A 22,237-nucleotide genomic window follows, 5' to 3' on the forward strand; every position below is an offset into this window, starting at 1 on the left:
AGCTTCACTCATACAACTAAATTCCCCATAGTCTCTTTACGCCTGCTCACAAAGCTGTTTCCTATCAGCTCTAATCTAATGACTGAGTGATGCTGGTGATCCAGTAGCTTTGCATACCTAATAAAAAGAGGAGGTCTGTTTTGGATGTGAGCACTTCTTGTGTTTGCTCCATATATGGGACGTGTGTGTCTCTTTCAGCAATCCAAGAGCTATTGGCAGCTGTGTTTATTTGGTTATGAAGACAATATGCAGAGGGCTTTGCTGACACAGAGATAATCTCTCAGCTAAATGTAGAGCGAGGGGAAAGCACAGGCTTTGATGCTCGGGGATTCTCTGTGAGGGGAGCCATATTTCCACATATGGGCAGAGAGTTATGAGCTTATGAGCAATCGAGGCAGGACATTCATAACATAGAAGTGTATGGCTGTGTGCATTAAAGAGCGTGGATACTTGTGTGTGTGATCCACATGTGGGGACAAGCGTTGTGGTTGGTTGAAAGGTCCAAAGATCAATCAAGCCTTTGAAATGAACAAGACTGGCATGCTGAACCATCTGAGGTAATTGATTTGAACTGATGTTTACACAAATACGATAAGCACTTAAAGTAAAGAGGTCACAGCCTAAAAAGGTTGAAGTGGTTGATATTTATCAAAAGTTATTATAGAAGACTTTGGTGTGCCATTTGTTTAGGAAGTCTTAGTGTATTCTATTCTTTTTTGTTTAAACAAGAGTTATGGTTTGATTTTGAAGTTAATTCTTTAGTGTTTTCACAACACAGCTCTCATTGGGAACCCCTACTTCTAGCTAAGAGTTTATTACACACTTGTCGTCATTACAGGTGTGTTAGTTAGGTGAGGAAGAACAATTAACAGATAGATAGACAGATAGTTTAGATAGATAGATAGATAGATAGATAGATAGATAGATAGATAGATAGATAGATAGATAGATAGATAGATAGTTTAGATAGATAGATAGATAGATAGATAGATAGATAGTTTAGATAGATAGATAGATAGATAGATAGATAGATAGATAGATGATAGATAGTTTAGATAGATAGATAGATAGATAGATAGATAGATAGATAGATAGATAGATAGATAGATAGATAGTTTAGATAGATAGATAGATAGATAGATAGATGACGTCATACGGACTGACCAATAGGAGGCGGCCTTGCTGTGACCGTCGGCTGCGGTCTAAACGCAGCAGCTACAGAAGTCAAAGCTGAGGAGTATTTGACGACTGTTCTTTCAGTTGTGGACTGGGATTGAATAATGACGTTTCATCACCTTCAATTTTGCTGAACGACTTGATAACACTGTTGTTTTTGTCCCTCTCCTAACACACACACACACGCGCGCGCACAAACACGCAGTTCTTCTCCTCAGCTGTTTACTTTTCCAGCATGGTGAGTTTGAGCACGTCCCCTTGTGTGAAATATTGCCAGTGTTTTCAGTGTTTTACTTTCCTGCACACTTAGCTCAAACACTTAGTGCCTCGCTTATATGCAGCGCTGAAGCTCCAAATGCTTTAGTCCACTTTAGCTCGCAGAGACCGGCTGGATTAGGTGATTTAAAGGGGCTTTGTGTAGGAGCGGTGCTTCATCTGCTGTGTATAAAATTAGACTCCTGCAGAGAGATCCTCTGTCACCGTGGATTTGAAGCCTGAGAGACAGATATTAGGGCCAGCATGCTTTTTACACAGACACGTGAACAACTAGACACAAGAACAGCATACTCAGGCCCTCTCTGCATTGATCTGTGGTCTTCTGCTTTGTGGGCTTCTAATTAAGACAAACAACAAATAGGCTACATGTGACCTTTCATAGAACACCTACATTTATTTGATATTTCTGTGAATTTCACACAGATCCATCCACCCAAAACTCCCCTCCATCGACGCTGTAAGACAAAGTAAGAAATTAGACAGTGTGAGCTTTGCACTGATTGTCAGAGCTTCCTAGATTTTTCAAGGAAGAGCTCCAGCTCCTGTGATACTGTCTGTCAATACTGACAGACATAAAGATGTTGCTGATTTGTTTCTGGTGAGCCTACATGAAAAAAGCTGTAGTCCTGTACAAAGATCTGTACCTGTAAGTCCATGTGTGAAAAAATCTGGATGTGCACCCTGTACAAGGCACTTAAGGTATATTGTACTTTTAAAGACTCATTTCATGCTAATTATTTCTTATTATAATGTGTAATGTTGTTCTGTACTTTGGAGGAAATTACCCCCAGTTTATTACATGGGGATGTGTTGCAGGATGCTGATGGCCCCCAAGCCCTGGTTGGCCTCTGCTTGGCTCAGGTGTGCTGCAGCCTGGACGCTCTGTGCAGCAGGCGAACAGACGGCTCCATGAGCCTCATCTGGGCCCCACCCTTCCCACAGGAGATGGCTGACCAGCTACTGCATATGATGGCAACTAAAGGTAGGTCAGAATAACAGAAAAGCTACTAAGTGATGAAAGGAGTTGACGAAAAGGGACAAAAAAACTCACTTCATGACAAATGGGAGTTACCTTTGACCTTCGGCTCGTTATATTTCTTTAGCCAGGCATCTTCCTTTATAAACAAAAGTTAATCCAAATCATTACATCATTCATTAATATTTATTACAATCATCACATGATTTATTAGTTCACAGTGTACCAAGAAGGTTACATTATGGAAACATTATGTTCCCCAAATACAAATGTGTGTTATACTGCTGCCACTTTTTCCTACAACATTGGTATGTTTTCCTCTCTCTGCAAGGGTTATTGAATGACACAACTATTGGGATTTTCCGAAACTGCAAGGAGCTCCGCCTGCGCAGAGCCTCTATCCGCTGCTCTCCAGTATCAGCCGAAGCTTTCCACCTAGCCCTTTGCCCTCACCGGCTCCAGGAACTAGATGCCTCCTGGGTCTCTGGAAGCCTCTCTGGGGCTAATGTAATCTCAGGTTTGGCCTCCAACAAAGAGTGCAGATCCAGTCTGCAGAAGCTGTCCCTGAATGGGCTACAGTTGGACTGGCAGGCTGTGGTGGTGGACAAAGGGGTCCGAGTTGGCTTCAGCTCTCTGCAGGGCCTGAGGGCACTCAACATTGCTAACACAGACCTTACTGATTCTGTCCTGGAGGATATCTGCACTCTCCCTCAGCTGGAGAGTCTAGATATCTCCTGCAGTGCCATCTCAAAGCTGACAGCACTTCTTGAGTGCAAGAACACCCTGAGATCTTTAACCGCCCACAGGCTGAGGCAGCTGGATATGTCGCCTGCCAAGTTGCTCTTTGTCCTCAGCCAGCTTCACGTTCTTAGGCATCTGGACTTTTCAGATGACCACTTTGCTGTGGATGACAGTGATGGGAGAGATGGGGATGAGACGATGCAGCAGCTTCTGGAAGGGAGTCCCCATGTCCTCCCATCCCTGGTTTCTCTGGATATCTCCGGGAGGAAGAGAATCACTGAAGCAGCAGTCCGAGCGTTCGTGGAGGCCAGGAGTGGGCTAGCCTTTTTAGGCTTGTTAGCAACCGGTGTTAGTTCCTGTGAAGTCCTTTCTTCACAGAAAAACCTAAAAGTAAGAGCTAGCATTGGATACAGAGTTGATGTCATACTGCATTTTGTGAAATGTCAGAGAAAGTTGTAGGTAGACACATGAGCTTAATGTACACATAAGTTTCTCATTTGAATTTGCCTTGAGGCACCTTTTTCTGCATTTGCTGAATATGACCACTGCATTTCCTGTGTCGACGCTGCTGATCTGCTGTGCATATTCAGTTAACTGGAGAGGCTAATGAGGAGCAGGTGTGTGAGGCCCTGAGAAGGTACAGAGACCGGGAGTGTTTCATACGAGAGGCCCTCATCCATCTCTACAATCTAACCATGGACATTGACACACCACAGCCAGATATGCTAAAGGTATGTTGTCTTCTTCGTTCACTGACTGCTTTCTCAACACAGAGGACACACCGACTAGAGGTGGAACAATAAGTTGATAAATCAATAAGGCCATGGACGGAAAATTAATCTTCAACTATTCTAGTCAATCACTTGCCAAATATTCTCCAGCTTCAGGTTCTCTAATTTGAAAGAATTTTAAAAAAGAAGTTAATCTGTTCAATAGCTAATATTAAAATAGTCTGTGTTGCAGCCCCAATCTGGACCACTGTGTTGAAGACTGACTCATGATCATTAAAACATAATGAACACTGAGTACAAAATAGTACTGACTCATATTTTTGGTAGCAAACATTTCTATTCATTAGAAAAACAAATATACACTCAGTTGTTGGTAGCTGATAAAACAACATCCAACCTGGCAACAAATGATGTACCTCACTCACCTGCTGGTTAATGAAAGTTTTATTTAAAAAGGTAGTCTCATTGATATTAATACACAAGAACACAAATTAATTTTCAATTGTCATATACAACAGACATTATTTTCAAATTTAAAAAATCCAGTCGCATTTAAAATATAATGAGTATGATGAACATTTTCAAAGGAGATTTTAATTTCATAGTTTTTTTGTATGTGATTCTCTCTGTAAGGCACACAGTAGTTTGACCAAGCTCAGTAGAGCTGAAGTTAAAATGTCCCGTGTCTTGACATTATAATTACTGTTCTTAGATGTGACCAGGGAGAAGAGGTAATGAGGCAGTTTGTTGTAGAGCCTTGCAGATAAATACTACGGCTCAACTCCATAGCTGGTCTGGAGAATCGCGACAGTTACACAGTAATAGTGTGAATTATTCTGGATAATTTTCAGTCTGGCAACCTACTGACAGCAGTCACAAACACAAGCAGTTACTGATAGAACTCATGATTATGACATGGACCTCCTGTTTTCTGTAGCTGGTGCTGCGTGTTATGCAGAGCCACCCCAGCTCCCTGCATGTCCACCTGGTGGCCACAGCATGTGCGTTCAACCTCACCACTCAAGACCTGGCAGAGGCCATGCCGGTCAGCCTGCTCAGCTCTACTGTCACCCAGCTGCTGTACACCATGAAGACCTTCCCCAACCACCAACAGGTCAGGGGATATACTCAGTGACCCAGATATCAGATCCATAATGACAGCATCTAGGCACACAACAGCAAAATGTTAAACTGTGACAAAGAATCATTCCTTTGCTACCAGCTCATTCATCCAATTTAAACCTCATATTTTCTGCTGTAAATGTTGTATTTGGTTAGAGCTCTCAATCTGCCACCTTCAGACTGTATTTGCTCTGTAATTCCTCATACACACATACACTCATCTGTTTAATTAAACCCATATGTTCCTTCAATGCATAAACTATTTCCATTTCTCCAGGTGCAAAAAAACTGTCTGCTGATGCTCTGCAGTGACTACATTCTTCAGGATGTCCCTTTTGACAAGTCAGTTTACTTTCAGTTCACTCACAGTATAGTGTAGAGTTTGCATGAATAGAGTGGCAATATAATGTTTTTTCAGCAGATTGTGATCTAGCTAAAATCTATTTGGTCTCGAAAAGTAAGAGCCAAAAGAAACAGTCTCTCCACGTGTAAAAGCCCTGACCTCTGCTGTTCCCATAACTTCTCTGTACATTACTGGTATATTTTTATAATACTGTGTTCCTTACGCCCATGCTGTGATCATGGTTCAGGTATTTAGCAGCCACGCTGGTGATTAACTGGCTGAGCAGCCATGAGGATCCGACCCTTCAGAGGATGGCTGTGGCTGTCATTTCCATTCTGGTGGCCAAGGTCATGACACTGCTCACTTACTGTGCATTAGCCTGCTGCAGGAAAATAATATGGCACCTGTTAGTTCCAACTGTTATGCACTCCATGCCTCTGTCAGCTCCTCTACCACTGTGACACTAGACACCAGCCAGCTTTATGTTTTCTTTTAGTCCAGCTAAATGGAGCCAATTTCTATGTGTGATAAAAAAGTGTTTGTTCTAGTTTGACATTTAGAAAAATGAACAGAATTCTTTGAAGCACGTGTCTGTTTTATTCACAGTTGTCCGCACAGGAGATCACTCAATTCAGCAAGAATGTCTTTATTATGAAGGTACATTTACACTTTTGGGGTATTTAGTTTCTATATTACACAATGTCCTCTGCTTAGCATTAGAACTGCATGTCTTTCTCACCGTGGTTCCTTTATATCATCCACATGATCTCAGTTATTCTCTTCTCTGTGGCTCTGTCTAACAGCAGCTGCTTGCTATCGTGCAACAGAAGGCCATGGTGGGAGTGGTGGACTCCACTCTGAAGTTTGCCTTGAGTGCTCTGTGGAACCTGACGGATGAGATGCCCGCCGCTGCTCGCAATTTCATTGAATGCCAGGGCCTGGAGCTGTATGAGGAGGTTCTGGAGGTAGAGGCACCCAACAAATACAACGATTTGTAGATACAGAAATGCACACACACACAAACATTTTCCATTTTATGCCCTGTTGTTTTTTGTGTTGCAGTCCTACTGCACTGAACCTTCTATTCAGCAGAAACTTCTTGGCCTTCTGGTGGGTTCAGTGTGTGTAAATGTGGTGTTTTTATACGTCTGGTTGTGTGCTGTATGTGATGCAGAACTGCATGTTCTTGTTTTTAAAGCTTCTTTACGCAACAAATGTTTTTAATGTCATAGCTACATGTGTGCCATGATAAAATTACTGAGTTACTGAATTTAAATCTTGAATTGAATTGAATCTTTTAAAGACTTGTTAAGCTCATCTGCAGACAATCTAACATAAAACAGTACAACTTTATTATTGCTGTCATCAACGTGTTGCTGTGTTTCAGAACAACATAGCAGAGGTGGAGGAGATGCAGGCTCACCTGATGGAGGAGGACCTGTTGGAGCACATCCTCAGCCTCCTGCAGGACTCCCAGGTGGAGGTGGGGGTCCGTTACTTTGCGGGTGGGATTCTAGCGCATCTCACCTCCAGACCAGAGGCCTGGACCCTGGACGAGGAGCTCCACACTACCATACTGAAGCAGCTGGTGTGGTGTTTCTGGATGCTGGTTTCCATTGAACAGAGTGTAAAATTAAGATTTAGCTCTTTTCAATATGACTGTCTTTCTTTCCAGCACGCTTCCATAATGACATGGACACACATGGACAGAGAGATGGTGTCTTACAGGTGAGTAAAAAGCAAACTCGACAGAAAGGAAAGAAAGCATTTCAGAAGCGGTTGTTTTAAATGCATTTACTCATTCTGTCTGGTCAGGTCAGCATCAAAAATAAGCTACATGTTGTGTAACACTTTATTTCCCATCAATTACACATTCTAGATTCACTCTAACAGTCCTACATAACATTTTTACCCAGGTGTACAGCCCTTTTGGGGAAAGCACATTTACTTTTGGTATTCCTTTTTAAATAGTATGTTGTTTTATCACTTGTGCAAATAAATAAACAAAAAATTCTATAGGCTACATTTAATTTCATGTCAATCCATGTATTTAAGTAATAGCTGAGGTACCAGATAAAAAGCTCAATAACCAAAAAGCATTTGAAATAAAACCTCAGATGTTGCATTGGCGTGGAATGGTAGGGGAGACATTGAAGTACACGTCTGATCTTATTTAATCACAGTGTTCTGCCTCTTGACGTCCACATTTCAGGTCGTTCCGTCCATTTTGCCCTCTGCTTCAGACTTGTCAGCCCTCAGGAGTGCAGCTGTGGGCAGTTTGGGCCATGCAGCTGGTCTGCAGTCAAAACAGTAAGACACACAATCACTACTGTGGAGATTCTAGAGCATGTCTGACTGTGTGGAGCGCACAGGGGGATATCTGCTGTATGTTTATTACAGTACCTATACAGATGTAAAGCTGACTATTGTGCTTTCTTTAATTATTTTACATATGCCACAAAATATTACACCTTTTGTGAGGTTAAATACATTTATGTGGAACTGTCTGGTGTAAAAATAATCAGGTGGTGTTGTGGTTGAGACTCCATTCCAACATGTTCTAGTCACTTCCTCTCTCCTCCATCCTGTAGTGTCACATTACAGCAGCATGCTAGAGAAGGAAGGGGTGACTGAACTTCTGAAGGCTTTGGCAGCACATCCTGACACACACAGCGACATTAAAGGCCTATCAGAGAGCATCTTGTCTATGGCAGAGCAACACCAGAGTCACTCAGGAGCCTCTAACAACCATGCAGGGTCTTGAAACTCTTGAAAAAAGAAATACATAGAATTTAATTTATTGTCTTCAAACTGCACATAAAATGTTCTTTACATCAGGTTGTAGATAAAGCATCGAAGTAGCCACAGTTAGTGTCAACCCTACTGAAAAGAATGTTTATCAGGGAATATGATCACTGTTTGTGAAAAGTTTTTTCTGTTGTATTCATCCTTAAAACTGCTGATTTAGGTTGAAATTAGAAGCTAAAACCATGTTTACAGACAGTAATAAATATCCTAATTAATATATGCACAATGCCAATATTATATATACTTTAAGTTCATATAACTGCTAGAGATTAAACTGTCTGTGATTAATGAAGTATTTTGAATAAAGTGAAACTGGAGACCAAAGTTTGTGTAACTCTACCTGATTCCAAAAAGCACCACTAGAGGGTGCTTTAGTATTGTAGCTTCAGGTCTGTTTTGTCCTTGAGATCTGTTGGTGTAAAATTTCCATTCTTTTGATATATAAATGCCCTGTGATGGACTGGTGACCTGTCCAGGATGGACCCCTGCCTTTCACCCAGAGAGAGCTGGGATAGGCTCCAGCAGATCCCTGTGACCCTGGTTAAGGCATAAGCAGGTATAGATAATGGATGGATGGTATTGAGATTTAAGATCATAACTGAGACTTATACTAAAGCAACCCAAATGCACTGCATTTTCCTGTCTGTACTGAGGACCCTATTTTAAAGCAGAATAAGTTTCCTCTCTTCTCTCCTCGCCCTCTCTTGCAGTCTCTCTCCCCCTGGCATCCTAGATGCTGAATTCATTATATTTTATGTAACACAGCTGGAAGACAGAATTGCTCATAGGCATCTACAGAGTCTATTCTAAGTTGGCCTATTAATAATTCCCTTTGAAAAGTGAATTAACAAGTGCACATGAATATTTGAGTTTTATGGCCATTTTCAACTCTTCAGTGTCAAATTCCCTTGATTCACATTTTTAAAATCACCTGAAGAAATTCAAAAGCATCCACTAAACAGAATATAGCTATGCATGCCAGGTTCATTATTTCCTTGCCATCAGTAGATTATATGTTAAAAAAGAGTTCTTGGGTCAGCACTTAACAGTTTCAGGCTTCAATCCCTAAACTCACTTTAGGCTGGGTTCAGAGGTTAAGTGTCCAACAGTGACCATGGTGTGATGTTACCATGAGAAGCTAATCATGTGGGAAGTAAACAGGGGCTGTAGGTTACTCTATAACATACATGACTTTGCACTCCTGCTGGTTGTGTATGTGGAAAAGGTAGCATGTGAGGAGGTAAAGTGAACAGAGGAGCCAAAGGGGAACTGCTGGTGTGGGTTGTGTTATTTAGACTAGGGCTTAAGTTTCTGCCTGTGGCTCAAAGATCTTATTAATATTTAAGTGATATGGGAGACAGACAGATCATATAACGTAAAGGAGGAAAAACAAATGAGGACAGAATTTACAAATAGTTTAACATTATGGGAATATGTGTACTCAATCCCTTGCAAAGATTGGGGTTATTAAGGTTCAACTGTCATACCTACACATAAATAACTATGAGGCCAGCTGATCTACCGGCAGTGTGTTAGCTTAGCTTAGCACAGAAGAAAAAGAGGTAACAAAATCCAGCTCCCAGCACCTCTGAGGCCCTCTAATTAACACTTTGCATATGTTTAGTTAAGCAGTAGAAGAAGCAAAGAGAAGAAAACATCAGGTTGCGGTTTCATGTTGGACAGTGTCCTGTAGTGTTATACCAACAGTAACCAACGGGCCCCTAAAGCTGACAGTGGTTGAAAAACACAGAGGGTCATTTAAAAAAGCTTTGAAGGCATCTTGAAAGTCCTCAAAGTCTCTTCCAACCACCAAGGAAATAAAACATTCAGCCCATTGAATATTTAATTTTTTTAATGTTTATTTCTCTGAATCAAAACAAAGATGGTGACTACGTTGGTGACTACCTCGAAAATAAAACGGAGTGTCTTCTCCAGAAACAAACAAACACTAAATAAATAAATAAATAATTCTATATAATATATATATAATATTTTGTCTGCTTCACAGTTAGAAACGTCTTTAGGGATCTTGAAAACATATCGTCAGTACAACAATAGCTAAGTGTTTTTAAACAAGCTTAAACAAAGCTTAATGAATTTATTTTCCTGTAAGGATGTGTTTTCCCCTGAATCAGCATTCTACACTTTGGTATTTTCTACAGATTAAACAGATGATGAAATATACTGTGATAATTATTCTCAAGTGGTGTAATGTTTGAAGAGTCAGGTTAGTTATATAATTTTCCTTGTTTATAGTTATTACTCTAAGCCATGCTAACAATTGCTAGTTGTAGCTTCATTTTTAATATAAGCAATTTAATCACATTTAATTTTTGGCAAGAAAGGAAATACACACGTTACCCAAAATACTGAAGTATTCTGAAGAGAAAAATAGAAATGTATGCACAGAAAAAAAGCTAGAAATTGACAGGTTTGTAAAAGGACTTAAGGCCAAAAATATCTTCACAGGAGATGCAGTAAAGCAAGTGAGGGATAAAGAGACACATACCAGAGATAGCGAGTGAAAGACTATTAAAGAACTTTCATGCTCCATCATTGTTGTGCAAAAATACCACAGACCAATTTGCAAAATCCCTGTCCTAGATTAAAATATCACTGTGCTGCTTTTGAGTTGGAGCTTAGTGTGTGAGCATATTGTTGTCCTGTGCAGTCAGCTCCAATGGATTAACCCAACTGTGAACCAGTGTGGGCAGCCAAAATACACTAATGTTCAATACAGCACATATCCAGCTGTGAGTATGTATTCATGTAGGTGTGCCTGTTAACTTGTGTGTGGCAGTTTCTGCTGTGTATATCTATATTTGTGTGTGTGTGAGAGCCAAGAAGGCCCCAGTGTAGACCACAAGACCTACATACAGGGTTTAGACATGGGTGCTAATTAGGCATCTGCTAACTAACCTCCTTAAAACCATCAGAGCAAAAGAGGGAACAAGTGTATATCAAGAGTAGGAAGAGAGGGCACATAACAAGACAAAATTTATATATGAAAAAAAAACACTTCTCCAGGCAGTGACACACAAAAGAACACACCATCTCCTCTCAAATGACCTTTTATTGCTGGGCAAGGATACACAGTTGGCAGGCCCCTGAGCCTGTGTACAGATATGTAACACCAGTAAGAATCATCATCCTCTCTGCCAAGTGGAGGCGGGGACTTGCTGTTCACCATCAATCAACAGCCACAACCCAGAGGAAGGCTAGTCAATAACAAGTCGAATAGAAAATGTGCCATACAGAGCAATGGATTGAAAACAATAATTTCATTCATTTGAAACAAATCCCAGTTGACCAAAAACCAAAAATGAAAAGTCACTTCTGGCCTGTAATGAAAACCAGGTGTTTGGTTTTTTTTTTTTTTTGTCCCTCCTTCTGCATTGACAATTCATTAAAACATGAGAGTACAAAACAGGAGCACTCTTTATACACTGTTTGTTTGTTTACAATTGTAAGCATAAGAAATCTATTTAACTTAATATAAGTTGCAGCAGTTTGTTCTTTATGTCCCAGCCCTAGAGCATGTCATGTTTGCAGCAGTGTGGATGTTTTGGATTTGGCTGTAATTTAGTGCGATCATCCATATGTGGCAGTGATTACTGATAGAATTTAATGATGAAATTTTCATGAAATAACTGAAACACATGCAGGCGCCTGGTTTCCATGCACCAGTCAAATACATCCCTCATTTCTAACTTTAGTGTAAGTCATTCCAGTGCTCCGTGGCCAAAGGATTTTCTTCTTATTTTATTTGTGTGTGTGTGTGTATGGGAGTGAGTGTGTTTGTAAGTAGATGTGTCAGAGGCCTGTTATGGTCAGTTAGAGCTGTTTTTACTTGATGTCACATCTCCCATCTGCAGGCATTTTACAGTGGCCACTTTGCCTTCAGCTCAGTAGATGCATAAAATGGTGCAAAAATATGAGTTAAACAAGCACAGGCAGGAAACAGGACTGCAGGAGCTTCTGTATCCAATAGCCATGTGTATTTCTTTGTCTATTCACTGAACTAGCGCATAGTCACAGCTGTGCCATTGATGTGACTATAGCTGGCTGAGTGCATCTCTGTCCTAAAGCACATCCTGACCACTTCCTCTGTCTCTCTGGTGAATAATGGAAAGAGAGGCAAGCACACATTCTCAGTACAACAATATTAGTTACCACTATGTCTATAATTAAAGCAGTAGTTCAACATCTTGGGAAATATGGACACTTGCTTGTCCAGTTAGAGAAGACTGATAGATTTCTTTTTTGATTAAGCTTAGTATGAAGCTAGGGCCAGCAGCTGGCTATCTTAACATAAAGTCTGGATCTTGTCATCTTTGTCTTGGCGAAAAAGCTAATAAGTCTATTTCCCAAAATGTTTCAGTGCAAAATTTTAGATTTGGTTGTTTTGATGATGTGAGAACATGCTGTTGACGTGTCTGTAATGTAGCATTTTGTGAGCATAAAGCACTTCTTGTATTTTACACAGTGCGTCGATTTGTTTTGGAGTCAGCTATAGAGGCAGAACTGATGTTTGGTGTCTTTGTGCACACATGTGCCCAAATATGGAGTGAGTTTGACATGTGGGGGTGCAAACAGTGCAGAATTTTAAAATTCAGCCCATACACTTAGTATATTACTTAGTATATGCTGTTGACAGCATATTCAGCTTTTATACAGAACCCCCATTGAGCAAAAACAAGCAGAGTTTTCCTTCTATGCCACACACAAAGAACAGCAACTATGTACATGTCTATTAAGAAAGGCAGGCATGCATATTCAATGTCATTCCATCTGTCCCACTGTGCTGACATGAAGTCGACCAGCCAGCTATACTATTTCTAGGCCACCGTCTCACCCGTGCCTGTAGCATCATACAGCTAATCAATGTGCTTAGTAGAATGTAATACAGCTGAGATCTGGTGTATCCATATATTGTGTATAGATATAGATTAGAGTTTTGTACAGACATGCATATTATGAAATGCATTTTGTATATACTACAGGAGCCCATGCAGTTTTTATACCCAAAGCTATGGCAGCAACAGCAACCAATGACTGAAGCGCTCTGAGGCATCTCAGCCATATTAGGCAGTTCGCAGGTGCAGTATCTTGGATTGACACTTCTGGCATCAAGTTACGAATGCCATGACAGTTAGTATGTGTAGGTCGGTACATGCATAGTTATGCATACGGCTATCAATCAGGATCACTCCCTTATATGATGACGGAGTGCAAGCAAACACACACACACGCACACACACATAGTCACGCAAGATCCATTCAGTCTTATATCAGCGGTGTAACCAATAACTGTTACACTTATAGTAAAGGCTTTCTTTGTGTATCTTACACCACATTTTCACTAAGCACACAACAATGGAGTCCTTTTTCACAGCAGACAATTTGGATTGTCATGTGTAATTAATATTATCAATTAAAAGTGTCTGGATGTAAGTCTGAGTACAGCAAAGTTGTTGAGACAGTATGTGTGACACCAGTACCCTGATAGAAAAACACTCAAAGTGAATCATCACAGTTATTAATTATTCATGTGATATTTTTTTTAGCATTTATAGTCATATGCTATGTCAAACCCTGTGGAAAAGGTCAAAGCAAAAAATGAATTTAGCCTTTGACACTGCCACTCTATAACCAGCAGGTTTTTGCTATTTTAATGTTGTTCTGTTGGTTCATTAGTTGAGTCAATAACTTTGTGCATTTAGCCTGATTCATTTTGGAAATAACTCTATAATATGCAAATACAAGTGCCAGTATATGTGTGTGTCATTAGGTCTCTCAGTACAGTGGTTTTATATTACAGAAAGACAACTGATTTTTTGGAGTCAAGAGAGCAGGTTACCCACCCTGTTACACACATCCCAAAAAACTATTAGCACTGTACATGCCAAAAAATCTCAATTCCTCACAGTTGGTAGTACTGTGAGCACCTCACTTCTCACGACCTGGTATGCGCAGCCACATAATATCACCACAGCAGATGTTTTTAACATCAGGCATTTTGACTTATAGTTGGGAAAGCACAGATATTGTGAACATTGCTAACAATGGCGTCTTTCTACTCAGGTATTTATGTAACACTGGGACTGAAATGTCTAAATGCAATTCAGACACCATTTCTTTGATTATTTACACCCGTGCATTTCTTGCTGTGAGATGTGAAATTATCTTCTGTGGAAAAAGATCTGTTTTACCTTAACTATGCTTCTATTATTACAATAACTAGAACTTTCATATATCTGAGTCCAAGCACTTTCAGAATATAATATTTATAAAGAAAATCTGCACAACATTAAATGAGGGAACAGCTGGTCCAAAGATTTGGAGTTAACGCCCTGCTGCCCAGGTCCCTCAGCGGTTTAATTTTGTTCTGAAATCAATTAAATAATTCTGAGACCCAGGTGATTGTAAAAGTACACACACTAGGACATGACACATTGGAGCAACCACTTACTGATTTTCCCAGCAAGGAACAGGCATGTTCCTTTCTGCTCCTTCCTCAGTTAATAACAGTCAATGTTAGGATCAATGGAGTGGTACAGCCAGATCACTGGAAGCAAAAATATAAGATATAATCTGGGACATTGAAAACTGGAGGGCAAACCTCAAACTAAGCAGCTGTTGATATCACATTTCAGTGCTATTTGTCATTGTAGGATGAAATGAACTCCCTGTTCTTCCTGACAGAATTAGCTGGCTTACTGCTGTAAATCTGTTACAGCTGTTGTTTCATTGCACCAGGGTCTCTGCTGGATTCATCAATTCAAGAATAAATATGGCTGCAATTAAGTAAATTAAGATGTTTTATTTATTTTTTCTCAAAGCAACAAAATAGGGTCTTTGAATACTGCTGAAATGTCAGTTTCCTACTTTATTTACATGACAGATCTCAGCGCTTACACACACCTCATAAGGCTTTTTGGTGCATCAACAGAAACAGGCCACTGCACTCAAACCAGTTACCCAACAAAGAGGATGAAGTAGAAATCAATTATCACACTCTTTTGTTTACCCGTCATACAGCAGAGCCTGAACAGACCTCGGCACCTGGAACACGCTGGCTCTCATCTTCACAAATAACAGTAGATCCTTAACATAAGTGTCTCGAATGCCATTTGTTTCTGGGCTAATAAAACTATCAGTATAAAACCATAATCCACCAGAACACAGACTGACAAACTCGCATGTGCAAAAGCTCAGTCAACTGTACACATACATTATACACCCTTGTCTTGTGCACACTTTAACTAATTTACACAGACAAAATGCACAGTAAAAGTGCATCTAGTCATTTCTTAGGGCGTAGGGTGTAGAAAGAGATGGTGATATAGGTTGATTTTTCAACAGGCATGATAATTTCCCAGTCAAAGCTTTAGGTAAACAACAAGGAAATCAATAATTTACCAAATCATGTATTTGCAAACCCAAGCACTGGGGACATCCACTGTTTCAGTCTGAGTGTGTGTTACTTCACCTGAAAGCCCAGATTAGTACAAATGATATTCTAATCTCTGTGGGATCCTCTCTTTTCTCGTTCGGAGCTGCGCCTGTTAAACAGAGTGAGTCCTGGAAGCTGACAGGAGGCACTGTGGGAATCCATGGCAGTCAGGGTGGGATTCATCTTTTAAACAGTATGTGAGGTTTTTAAATTCCCATTGCCATGGTCACTCCTGGTCCGCGAGGTCCGACCCTTCTCAATGTTTTCTTCCTCGTCATCCACATCAAGCTGGTCGTCTTTCTTCTTGATGTAGCGCTCATAGAGCACCATTATGACACCCATCACCCAGGCTGACACGGTGCCAGCAGCGAAGATGACAAAGCCGATGCCAACAAAGAAAAGGTAGTCCCAGGAGTCCAGAGTCTGGTGGCATAACGTCCGTAGCTGGAGGCCCACCTCACCCAGGCGACGGCCCTGCATGTCAGCAGGTGAGCCACACACCGTCTGGCCTTCATCTGTCACAGAGACACACACCAATAAATCAACAGATTTTTTTAATCAGGAACTGTAATGTAAAACATTACAAACAGCATTTATCCTGTTTTCTTCTATCACAACTCTAGACTGGTGGTGCAGAAGCAAACAACACAGTAAATAGGTCAGCTGTCCTGGAGTAACATCATTCAGACTACTGAGTCATCTTGTTCTGTGTCGAAAGTGCAGGTTTGCATTTCTTTTTCTCTTCTCTGCAATCATGTAACATTTGTTAATACACAGAATTGGCCCCTGACAATTAAACTAAATCAACTTTTTGACTATATAGTATGACTTTTGTATCAAAGCAGGAGAACAAAATACATACAAAAGCTTTGTTGGTTTTTTGACATAATATCCAATATTCATAAGCAATAGTGTTATTTATTAAGATTTTAATCATGCTTATACAGGTTTATGATTAAAATAGATGCCACCATGACCACACAACTGACATCACTTTATGATTTAACATCAATTCAAATGCTGATGAACTTACTGCACTGATTGGTTCACAAAAGTGACATAATCTTGTCCTAACTGAGCCCCACCCACAGCAGACCCATGAGAAAACCAGGGACAAAAACACTAATGGCATATCCATATTACAGCCTCAAACTAAGAGTTCAGTGCTGCATACTTCGCTTTGGTATTTACCCCTCTGAAACTTTAGGGGCCACTTTTTTTTTAGTGATCTTGGTAGCTGCATTTGCACACTGATACATCGTTTCAATTATATTACATTATATTTCAAGTGCCTTTAAAGTGTATTGAACTGGGGATCTTTACAAATGTGAAGTGATTTCTCATGCATGCAGCATACATAGATGCATACTTGACATATAATCAGTAGTTAATATTAAGGACCCTTTTGATGCTTTAAGAACTATGACCAAAGTAACTCAGGAGGGGAAACATTATACATGTGCAGCCTGTTAAATAATCCAAGCATATCACTGCATATAATTTTGCACATTCAATTTTCAGGTTCACACAGCTAAAAGACTCAAATACAGAAAACTGCACTAGCATGACAGTGTTGCCTCCTTTACCAGGAAAGTACAAGGCTTTTGGAGCTTCCTGTGAACAGAAGTCTAGAGGTGTCGCAGCATTAAATTACCAAAAAATCATGGATGAATTCTTTAAACTCCTTTCTCCCCAACAGGATTAGAGAGTGACATGGGCCTTTGTGTCTCCCTGAAACTACAGATAATGAGGTTTCTCATCATCAGGCAGCAGGCATGGCTATGACTAAGGCTTTGCTCAAATCCACAAATCCTAATAAAAATGTTGAGTCTCTTCTCTTTGAGAAAACATCAGTAGATGGTTGCAGTTTCAAAGGCATCTCAATCAATATTAAACACGCCATGTGATGGATGTTAAGCTCTGCAGCAGCTGAAAAAAGAAACATTTTTCATAAAATAATCCTGAAGCTTGAGTCTTTTTATTCCTGTGAGCAGACACTGGATTCGACACAGCAGAGTGTTTACATATAGCCACTGTTTTAATTGGCCTCTGATTTGTCAAAGCTTATGTGCTAGGATGTATTCCCATTGGGAGAGAGCCAAAGGCATGGAAGTTTCTGCACAGGAAATGGTTTTCTGCGACCCTATTTCTACACCAAAATAAACTTCCTCATTTTATTGATATAGATTTAACATGTGGGAAAAAGTCAAGTCTTTTCTAAAGCCAGTCTCATGTGACTTAATATGTTTCATCTTCCAGATTTCTCTGTCTCCATTAGAGGAACTCAAGCATCACTTTATCAACAGCAACATAATCATTTTTAATTGACTGTAATGAAGATATTACATATTTGACAAAAGTCTATGTTCTAATATTGTTTTTATACAGATAAATAAGTTAGATTTTGCATTCTTACTTCAATGCTTGAAGTGGCATGAATTGAATTTTCCATCTATTTATCTAGCTATTTTTAGCTATTTCACCTGTTTATTCTTTACTATTCTTTATTCTTTAAACAGTTTCATCATTGCTTGTAGTTGTTCACCTGTTTATACATGACTTGGTTTGAGGTAACCTCACTGTTTCCCAATTTAAAGACATTTAACTAATCATTTCAACCTCGGCAGACCTAGTCCTTTTTGTTAATTGGTTGGCTGTAGCTGTGAGTCTTTGTCTCTACCTGTGTGTCAGAGGATAAACAACATAGACTTAAATAATTCAGCCATCATTTTAGCTATTTTAACATCTCTGCTACTTGCTGACTATGGTAGTTTTCAGCTTTCTGCCTGAGGTTGGTGGGAGGTGTGATTTGACAGAGGGTGAGAGAAATCATACTATAGCTTTCAATCAAATCACTTTGACGAGTTAATTTTATAAGATGAGTAAAATACATGTTTTCTTGGTCTTTGTTCACTCTCTGCATATGTCTGTAGTCTGATTCTCAGTTAAACGAACACTCAGCTAAAGGACACAAGAGTGGTCTTCTCTCAGCTCTATCTACCACAGGGATGTCAGAGCCTACTCACATCCTCTCAAAGGCTGCTGTTGTGCGCTGTTCATGCAATATGCTGTTAGACTCTGGCTATAACAGACACGCACATCCATACGTGCACACATACACACACACATGCACACTCCCTGTGTGTGTGTATGTGTGTGCCAGACAGTTAGTGAAGGAAACCCTTCTGGCTTCACTGCCCCCCTCCCCCAAAGGGACTGGCATCAAAAGAAGAGGGTTTTCCCTTTCTCCTTCCCCCATCCACACTCTGCTCTATTTCTAGATGCTCTCCTTATATAACAGCTGAAATAGTGCTAATCCAGCCAGGAAGGCGAGACGGAGGAGAATCTGTTTGTTCCTTCCTGAAGCTTTCTTGCTCACTCACATGCTCGCTCGCTAGTGATGCGTTTCCTAAACCAAGGAGACAAGCGAGCCATGCTGCATGAACCAGGTGAGCCCCAGACAAGAGATAACAAGGCTTTGGAGACAGAGCCTGTAGCCGGCACACAGTCGTCTCCAAAATGTTATCCTTCTGTTTCTCCCCCCTCAAGCACTAAAAGTGTGCTTTATCTGTGTTTGTTTGTCTAAGGTATTTGTATGAATGTGTGCCCTCATGTGTGCGTGTCTCTACATGATTTAGAAGACAGTGCTTGATGTAAGAGAGAAGGAGGTATTGTCTGTGTGGCTGTCTGCTTGGAAAAAAGGCCAGGCTGTGTGTATGGGCAGCAGGAAAGTAGGACAGCTCTTGCAGGACTCGTGGATTCGGAAGTGTCACAGGGATCGTGGTAAACAATTTTGTGTGTGTGTGTGTGTGTGTGTGTGTGTGGGCGAAAAGGCAGGGGGATGCCTTTGTAGTAAGTGTATTATAACGATGGTGTAGGAATTATGACTGACTTCTTGCTCAGTAAGACACACTATAAATAGCAGGTGCTCTTTTGCATAGTGACACTTTCACACCAGCACACCACAGCATGAATATAATAACTCAAAGTAAACAAACAAGAAAGAATATCTGGTACATCTATCAGTGTGACAGTAATAAAACAAAGAGGGAATCGATATTTGATGATTAATCACTCCAGCAGCACAGTATCCTACTACCTGAATAGAATATGGATTGATTAGTCACTTCTCAATAAAAGACTCTCGTTTCCTCTCAAACTGCAGAAAGCAGAGCTGCTGCCAGCAAAGAACCCAAGCGGCTCCTGACTCCGATCTTCTTTCCCTGTGTGTTACTTGATATCCTGAAAGCTGTCACTCTCCGGTGCTGTCACCTACACCTGATCCCTCTGAAAGCTGAGAAAGGGGTGAACTTTGCACACTTTAGTAAACTGCATGCAGCCGCTCTGTGGTGACACGTGTATATGGACGACGGCGTATTTTGCATATGATGAACTCAAATGTTATGATAACATAACAGTTGTGGGGAGTGATGACATCAGTGGTGTGTGCTCACAAGTGCAGTTTTTTTTTTTTTTTTTTTTTTTGATGTGATGTGTTTTGAGTGACACCTCTGGTGAAAAAAGAACTGGCCCGTCGTTTAAAGGCTCTATAGAAGACATTTGGTGCCATTTTGTGCATTTTATCTTTAACTCCTGCTCTTTTTGGATCTTTAATTGGTACCTCCTCTTAATAGGGCAATGTTATTGGGCTATATAAATAGTTGACAGTGCTTTATATATAAACCACTAATACATACATATAAGCACTAAAGAAAAAGATCAAGTGACAAGAAAAGAACCTTGGTATGGACTCTGCTTCATTACAGAAAATTAAGGCCTTGTCTTGAAGAGGGACCTTCAATATGTGGTTTTAAGACCTTTGCATGGAAGCAGATTGTATTAGTTACAACATATAAACTGTTTCTAAAAGATGCCATGTGAGAAATATTGTCAATTACTATTAAACTTGCCTGTTTTTGCTTTCATAACAATTTCTAAGTTGTTCTTACATAACATAAAACACAGCTGCATGTCGGGCCTGCTAAGGAAAGAGCAACACTGAAGGGACCCCATGTTGTGATTATGTCACAGCAGTATGGTATTAGAATAAAATTAATCAGATAATTGATGAGACCTTGGAACTTGAAGCCCTCCAGGTGGACCCACAGGCAGAGGTCCTCTATGTTGCACTCGCAGCTCCATGGGTTCCCGCTGAATCCCACGGAGCGCAGGGCGGGCAGCGCGATCAGAGAGGTGATGTTGAGAGCCGTCAGGTTGTTCCGGCTCACATCCAGGACCTGAAGAGCCGCGTTTTCCGCAAAGGCGTCCGGATGTATCTCCGATAACCCCGGGTTGTCCGTCATCCTCAGCATCACCAGGCTCTTCAAGGGACCGAATGTCCTGTCCTCGATCCGGGTCAGGGTGTTGAATGAGAGGTCCAGGTAGGCCAGCTTGCGTAGATTCCCAAAAGTGGACTCGGATATCTCCGTCAGTGAGTTATTGCTGCAGTCAAGGTACACTAGATCGGAGAGGTAGTTGAGCGCAAGTGGTGGCAGCTCCACAATGCGGTTGTTGGAAATGATGAGCTGCCGCGTTGCCAGCGGCAAATTGACCGGGAAGGTGGTCAGGTGCTGCCCCGCGCATTGAACCACCAGCTGGTCATCACACACACACCTGTCTGGGCAGCCCGAAGAGAGCACCGGGGATGTGACCACCCCCGTGGTTAGAAGGAGCACAACTATGAGCCGCAAGGGTTGCGCGCTTGGCTGCGGGGCAAGACGCATGACACCGCCGAGGGCTTCATCCACCCCGTGTGAAGAGATTCACGAGCAGTCACATTCTTCATTGATACATCCTCACCAGGTTGTTAGTCTCAGTAATGATTTCCACTGAGGTCAAACCTAACGCTTGCCCGTGGCAACCTCTTGCGCGTAATGTCTTAGTTCATCCAGTCTCTTGGTTCTGGATCCAGCGCGCCTCCACTGTCTAGAACTTGACAATCAGATCCTTTCATGCTGTTTCGAATTTCACTGATTTATCGAGTTACTTCCATCAGTAGACGGCTGCTCACACACACCGCTGAAGCTCACGCTCCCCCATATGCTGTGCTGCTCGCGATGTTTACTGTCACTACATGTTTGCCATCCTCTCGCTTTACGAATCAGAATCCAAATGAGGGGCGCGCGTTGAACTGCGTGGTGGATGGGGGTGGTGGGGGTATTGCGCTGTGGAGTGCTCTGACGCTTTGGAGTGAGCTGGAGCGAGAGTGGAAGCTCTGGGCAGCGGACGTAATGGAAGACTGACATGATGTATGGAAGCGGCATAACTCCATGTTGAGATGTGCTGTATTAAAGGAGACCCTGAACTCCAGCTGCACGCACAGTCATCACCATCTACAGATGGTTTGTGTGCAGGTGTGTGAGAGCTGCATATATGTAAGACTAAAAGGGGCCTCTGTGTTTGTAAAGATCTGAGGGGTACAAAGTTTTGATCCCCTGCCTCAGGACTGTGTGGGGTGGGCTGGTGGAGCAAGAAGCAGGTGCACCTCACACCTGGAAAGAATTTTGTGAGTCATATCGCATCACATGGGGTTTTTAGAAATAACAGTGAGGCTCTGGCAATATGTTGAGATGGGTGGGGGGGGGATACCCGTCAGCCTATCTACACCG

At 41.2% G+C, this 22,237-nt stretch overlaps 2 protein-coding genes across 4 annotated transcripts; one reads left to right on the plus strand and one right to left on the minus strand.

The window, feature by feature from the left end:
- The first annotated feature begins 1,188 nt into the window (after positions 1–1,188).
- LOC113133773 (protein zyg-11 homolog) lies at positions 1,189–8,403 on the plus strand. Of its 3 annotated transcripts, none has more exons than XM_026312656.1 (15): positions 1,189–1,414; positions 1,876–2,151; positions 2,269–2,434; positions 2,760–3,559; positions 3,760–3,900; positions 4,838–5,014; positions 5,300–5,364; positions 5,613–5,712; positions 5,972–6,022; positions 6,169–6,330; positions 6,428–6,475; positions 6,753–6,953; positions 7,041–7,093; positions 7,578–7,675; positions 7,957–8,403. In XM_026312656.1, exons 2-15 carry the CDS (start codon positions 2,107–2,109, stop codon positions 8,127–8,129), a joined length of 2,280 nt encoding a protein of 759 aa, XP_026168441.1. In that variant the 5' UTR covers positions 1,189–1,414; positions 1,876–2,106; the 3' UTR covers positions 8,130–8,403. The 3 variants fall into 3 exon arrangements, with proteins under 3 accessions (XP_026168441.1, XP_026168443.1, XP_026168442.1); XM_026312658.1 differs by having other exon boundaries at positions 7,609–7,675; positions 7,957–8,117; XM_026312657.1 differs by lacking the exon at positions 1,876–2,151.
- A 7,412-nt stretch (positions 8,404–15,815) lies between these two features.
- On the minus strand, positions 15,816–21,352 carry LOC113134777 (leucine-rich repeat-containing protein 52-like). The gene is made up of 2 exons (XM_026314290.1): positions 20,704–21,352; positions 15,816–16,144 (listed from the first exon to the last, which is right to left on the minus strand). Exons 1-2 carry the CDS (start codon positions 21,350–21,352, stop codon positions 15,816–15,818), a joined length of 978 nt encoding a protein of 325 aa, XP_026170075.1.
- Between the last annotated feature and the right edge of the window lie 885 nt (positions 21,353–22,237).

This window comes from Mastacembelus armatus, chromosome 17 (genome assembly GCF_900324485.2).
Source record: "Mastacembelus armatus chromosome 17, fMasArm1.2, whole genome shotgun sequence".
Classification (NCBI taxonomy): Eukaryota; Metazoa; Chordata; class Actinopteri; order Synbranchiformes; family Mastacembelidae; genus Mastacembelus; species Mastacembelus armatus.

Bases quoted from the DNA above. Each gene is read 5' to 3' on its own strand.
- LOC113133773 (XM_026312656.1), top strand. From the start codon at position 2,107: ATGTGTGAAAAAATCTGGATGTGCACCCTGTACAAGGCACTTAAG. The intron at 5,015-5,299 runs GTCAGGGGATAT...CCATTTCTCCAG, and splicing joins CCTTCCCCAACCACCAACAG to GTGCAAAAAAACTGTCTGCT. The intron at 7,094-7,577 runs GTGAGTAAAAAG...TCCACATTTCAG, and splicing joins AGAGAGATGGTGTCTTACAG to GTCGTTCCGTCCATTTTGCC.
- LOC113134777 (XM_026314290.1), bottom strand. From the start codon at position 21,352: ATGCGTCTTGCCCCGCAGCCAAGCGCGCAACCCTTGCGGCTCATAGTT. The intron at 16,145-20,703 runs GTCTCATCAATT...TCTCTGTGACAG, and splicing joins GGAGGGCTTCAAGTTCCAAG to ATGAAGGCCAGACGGTGTGT.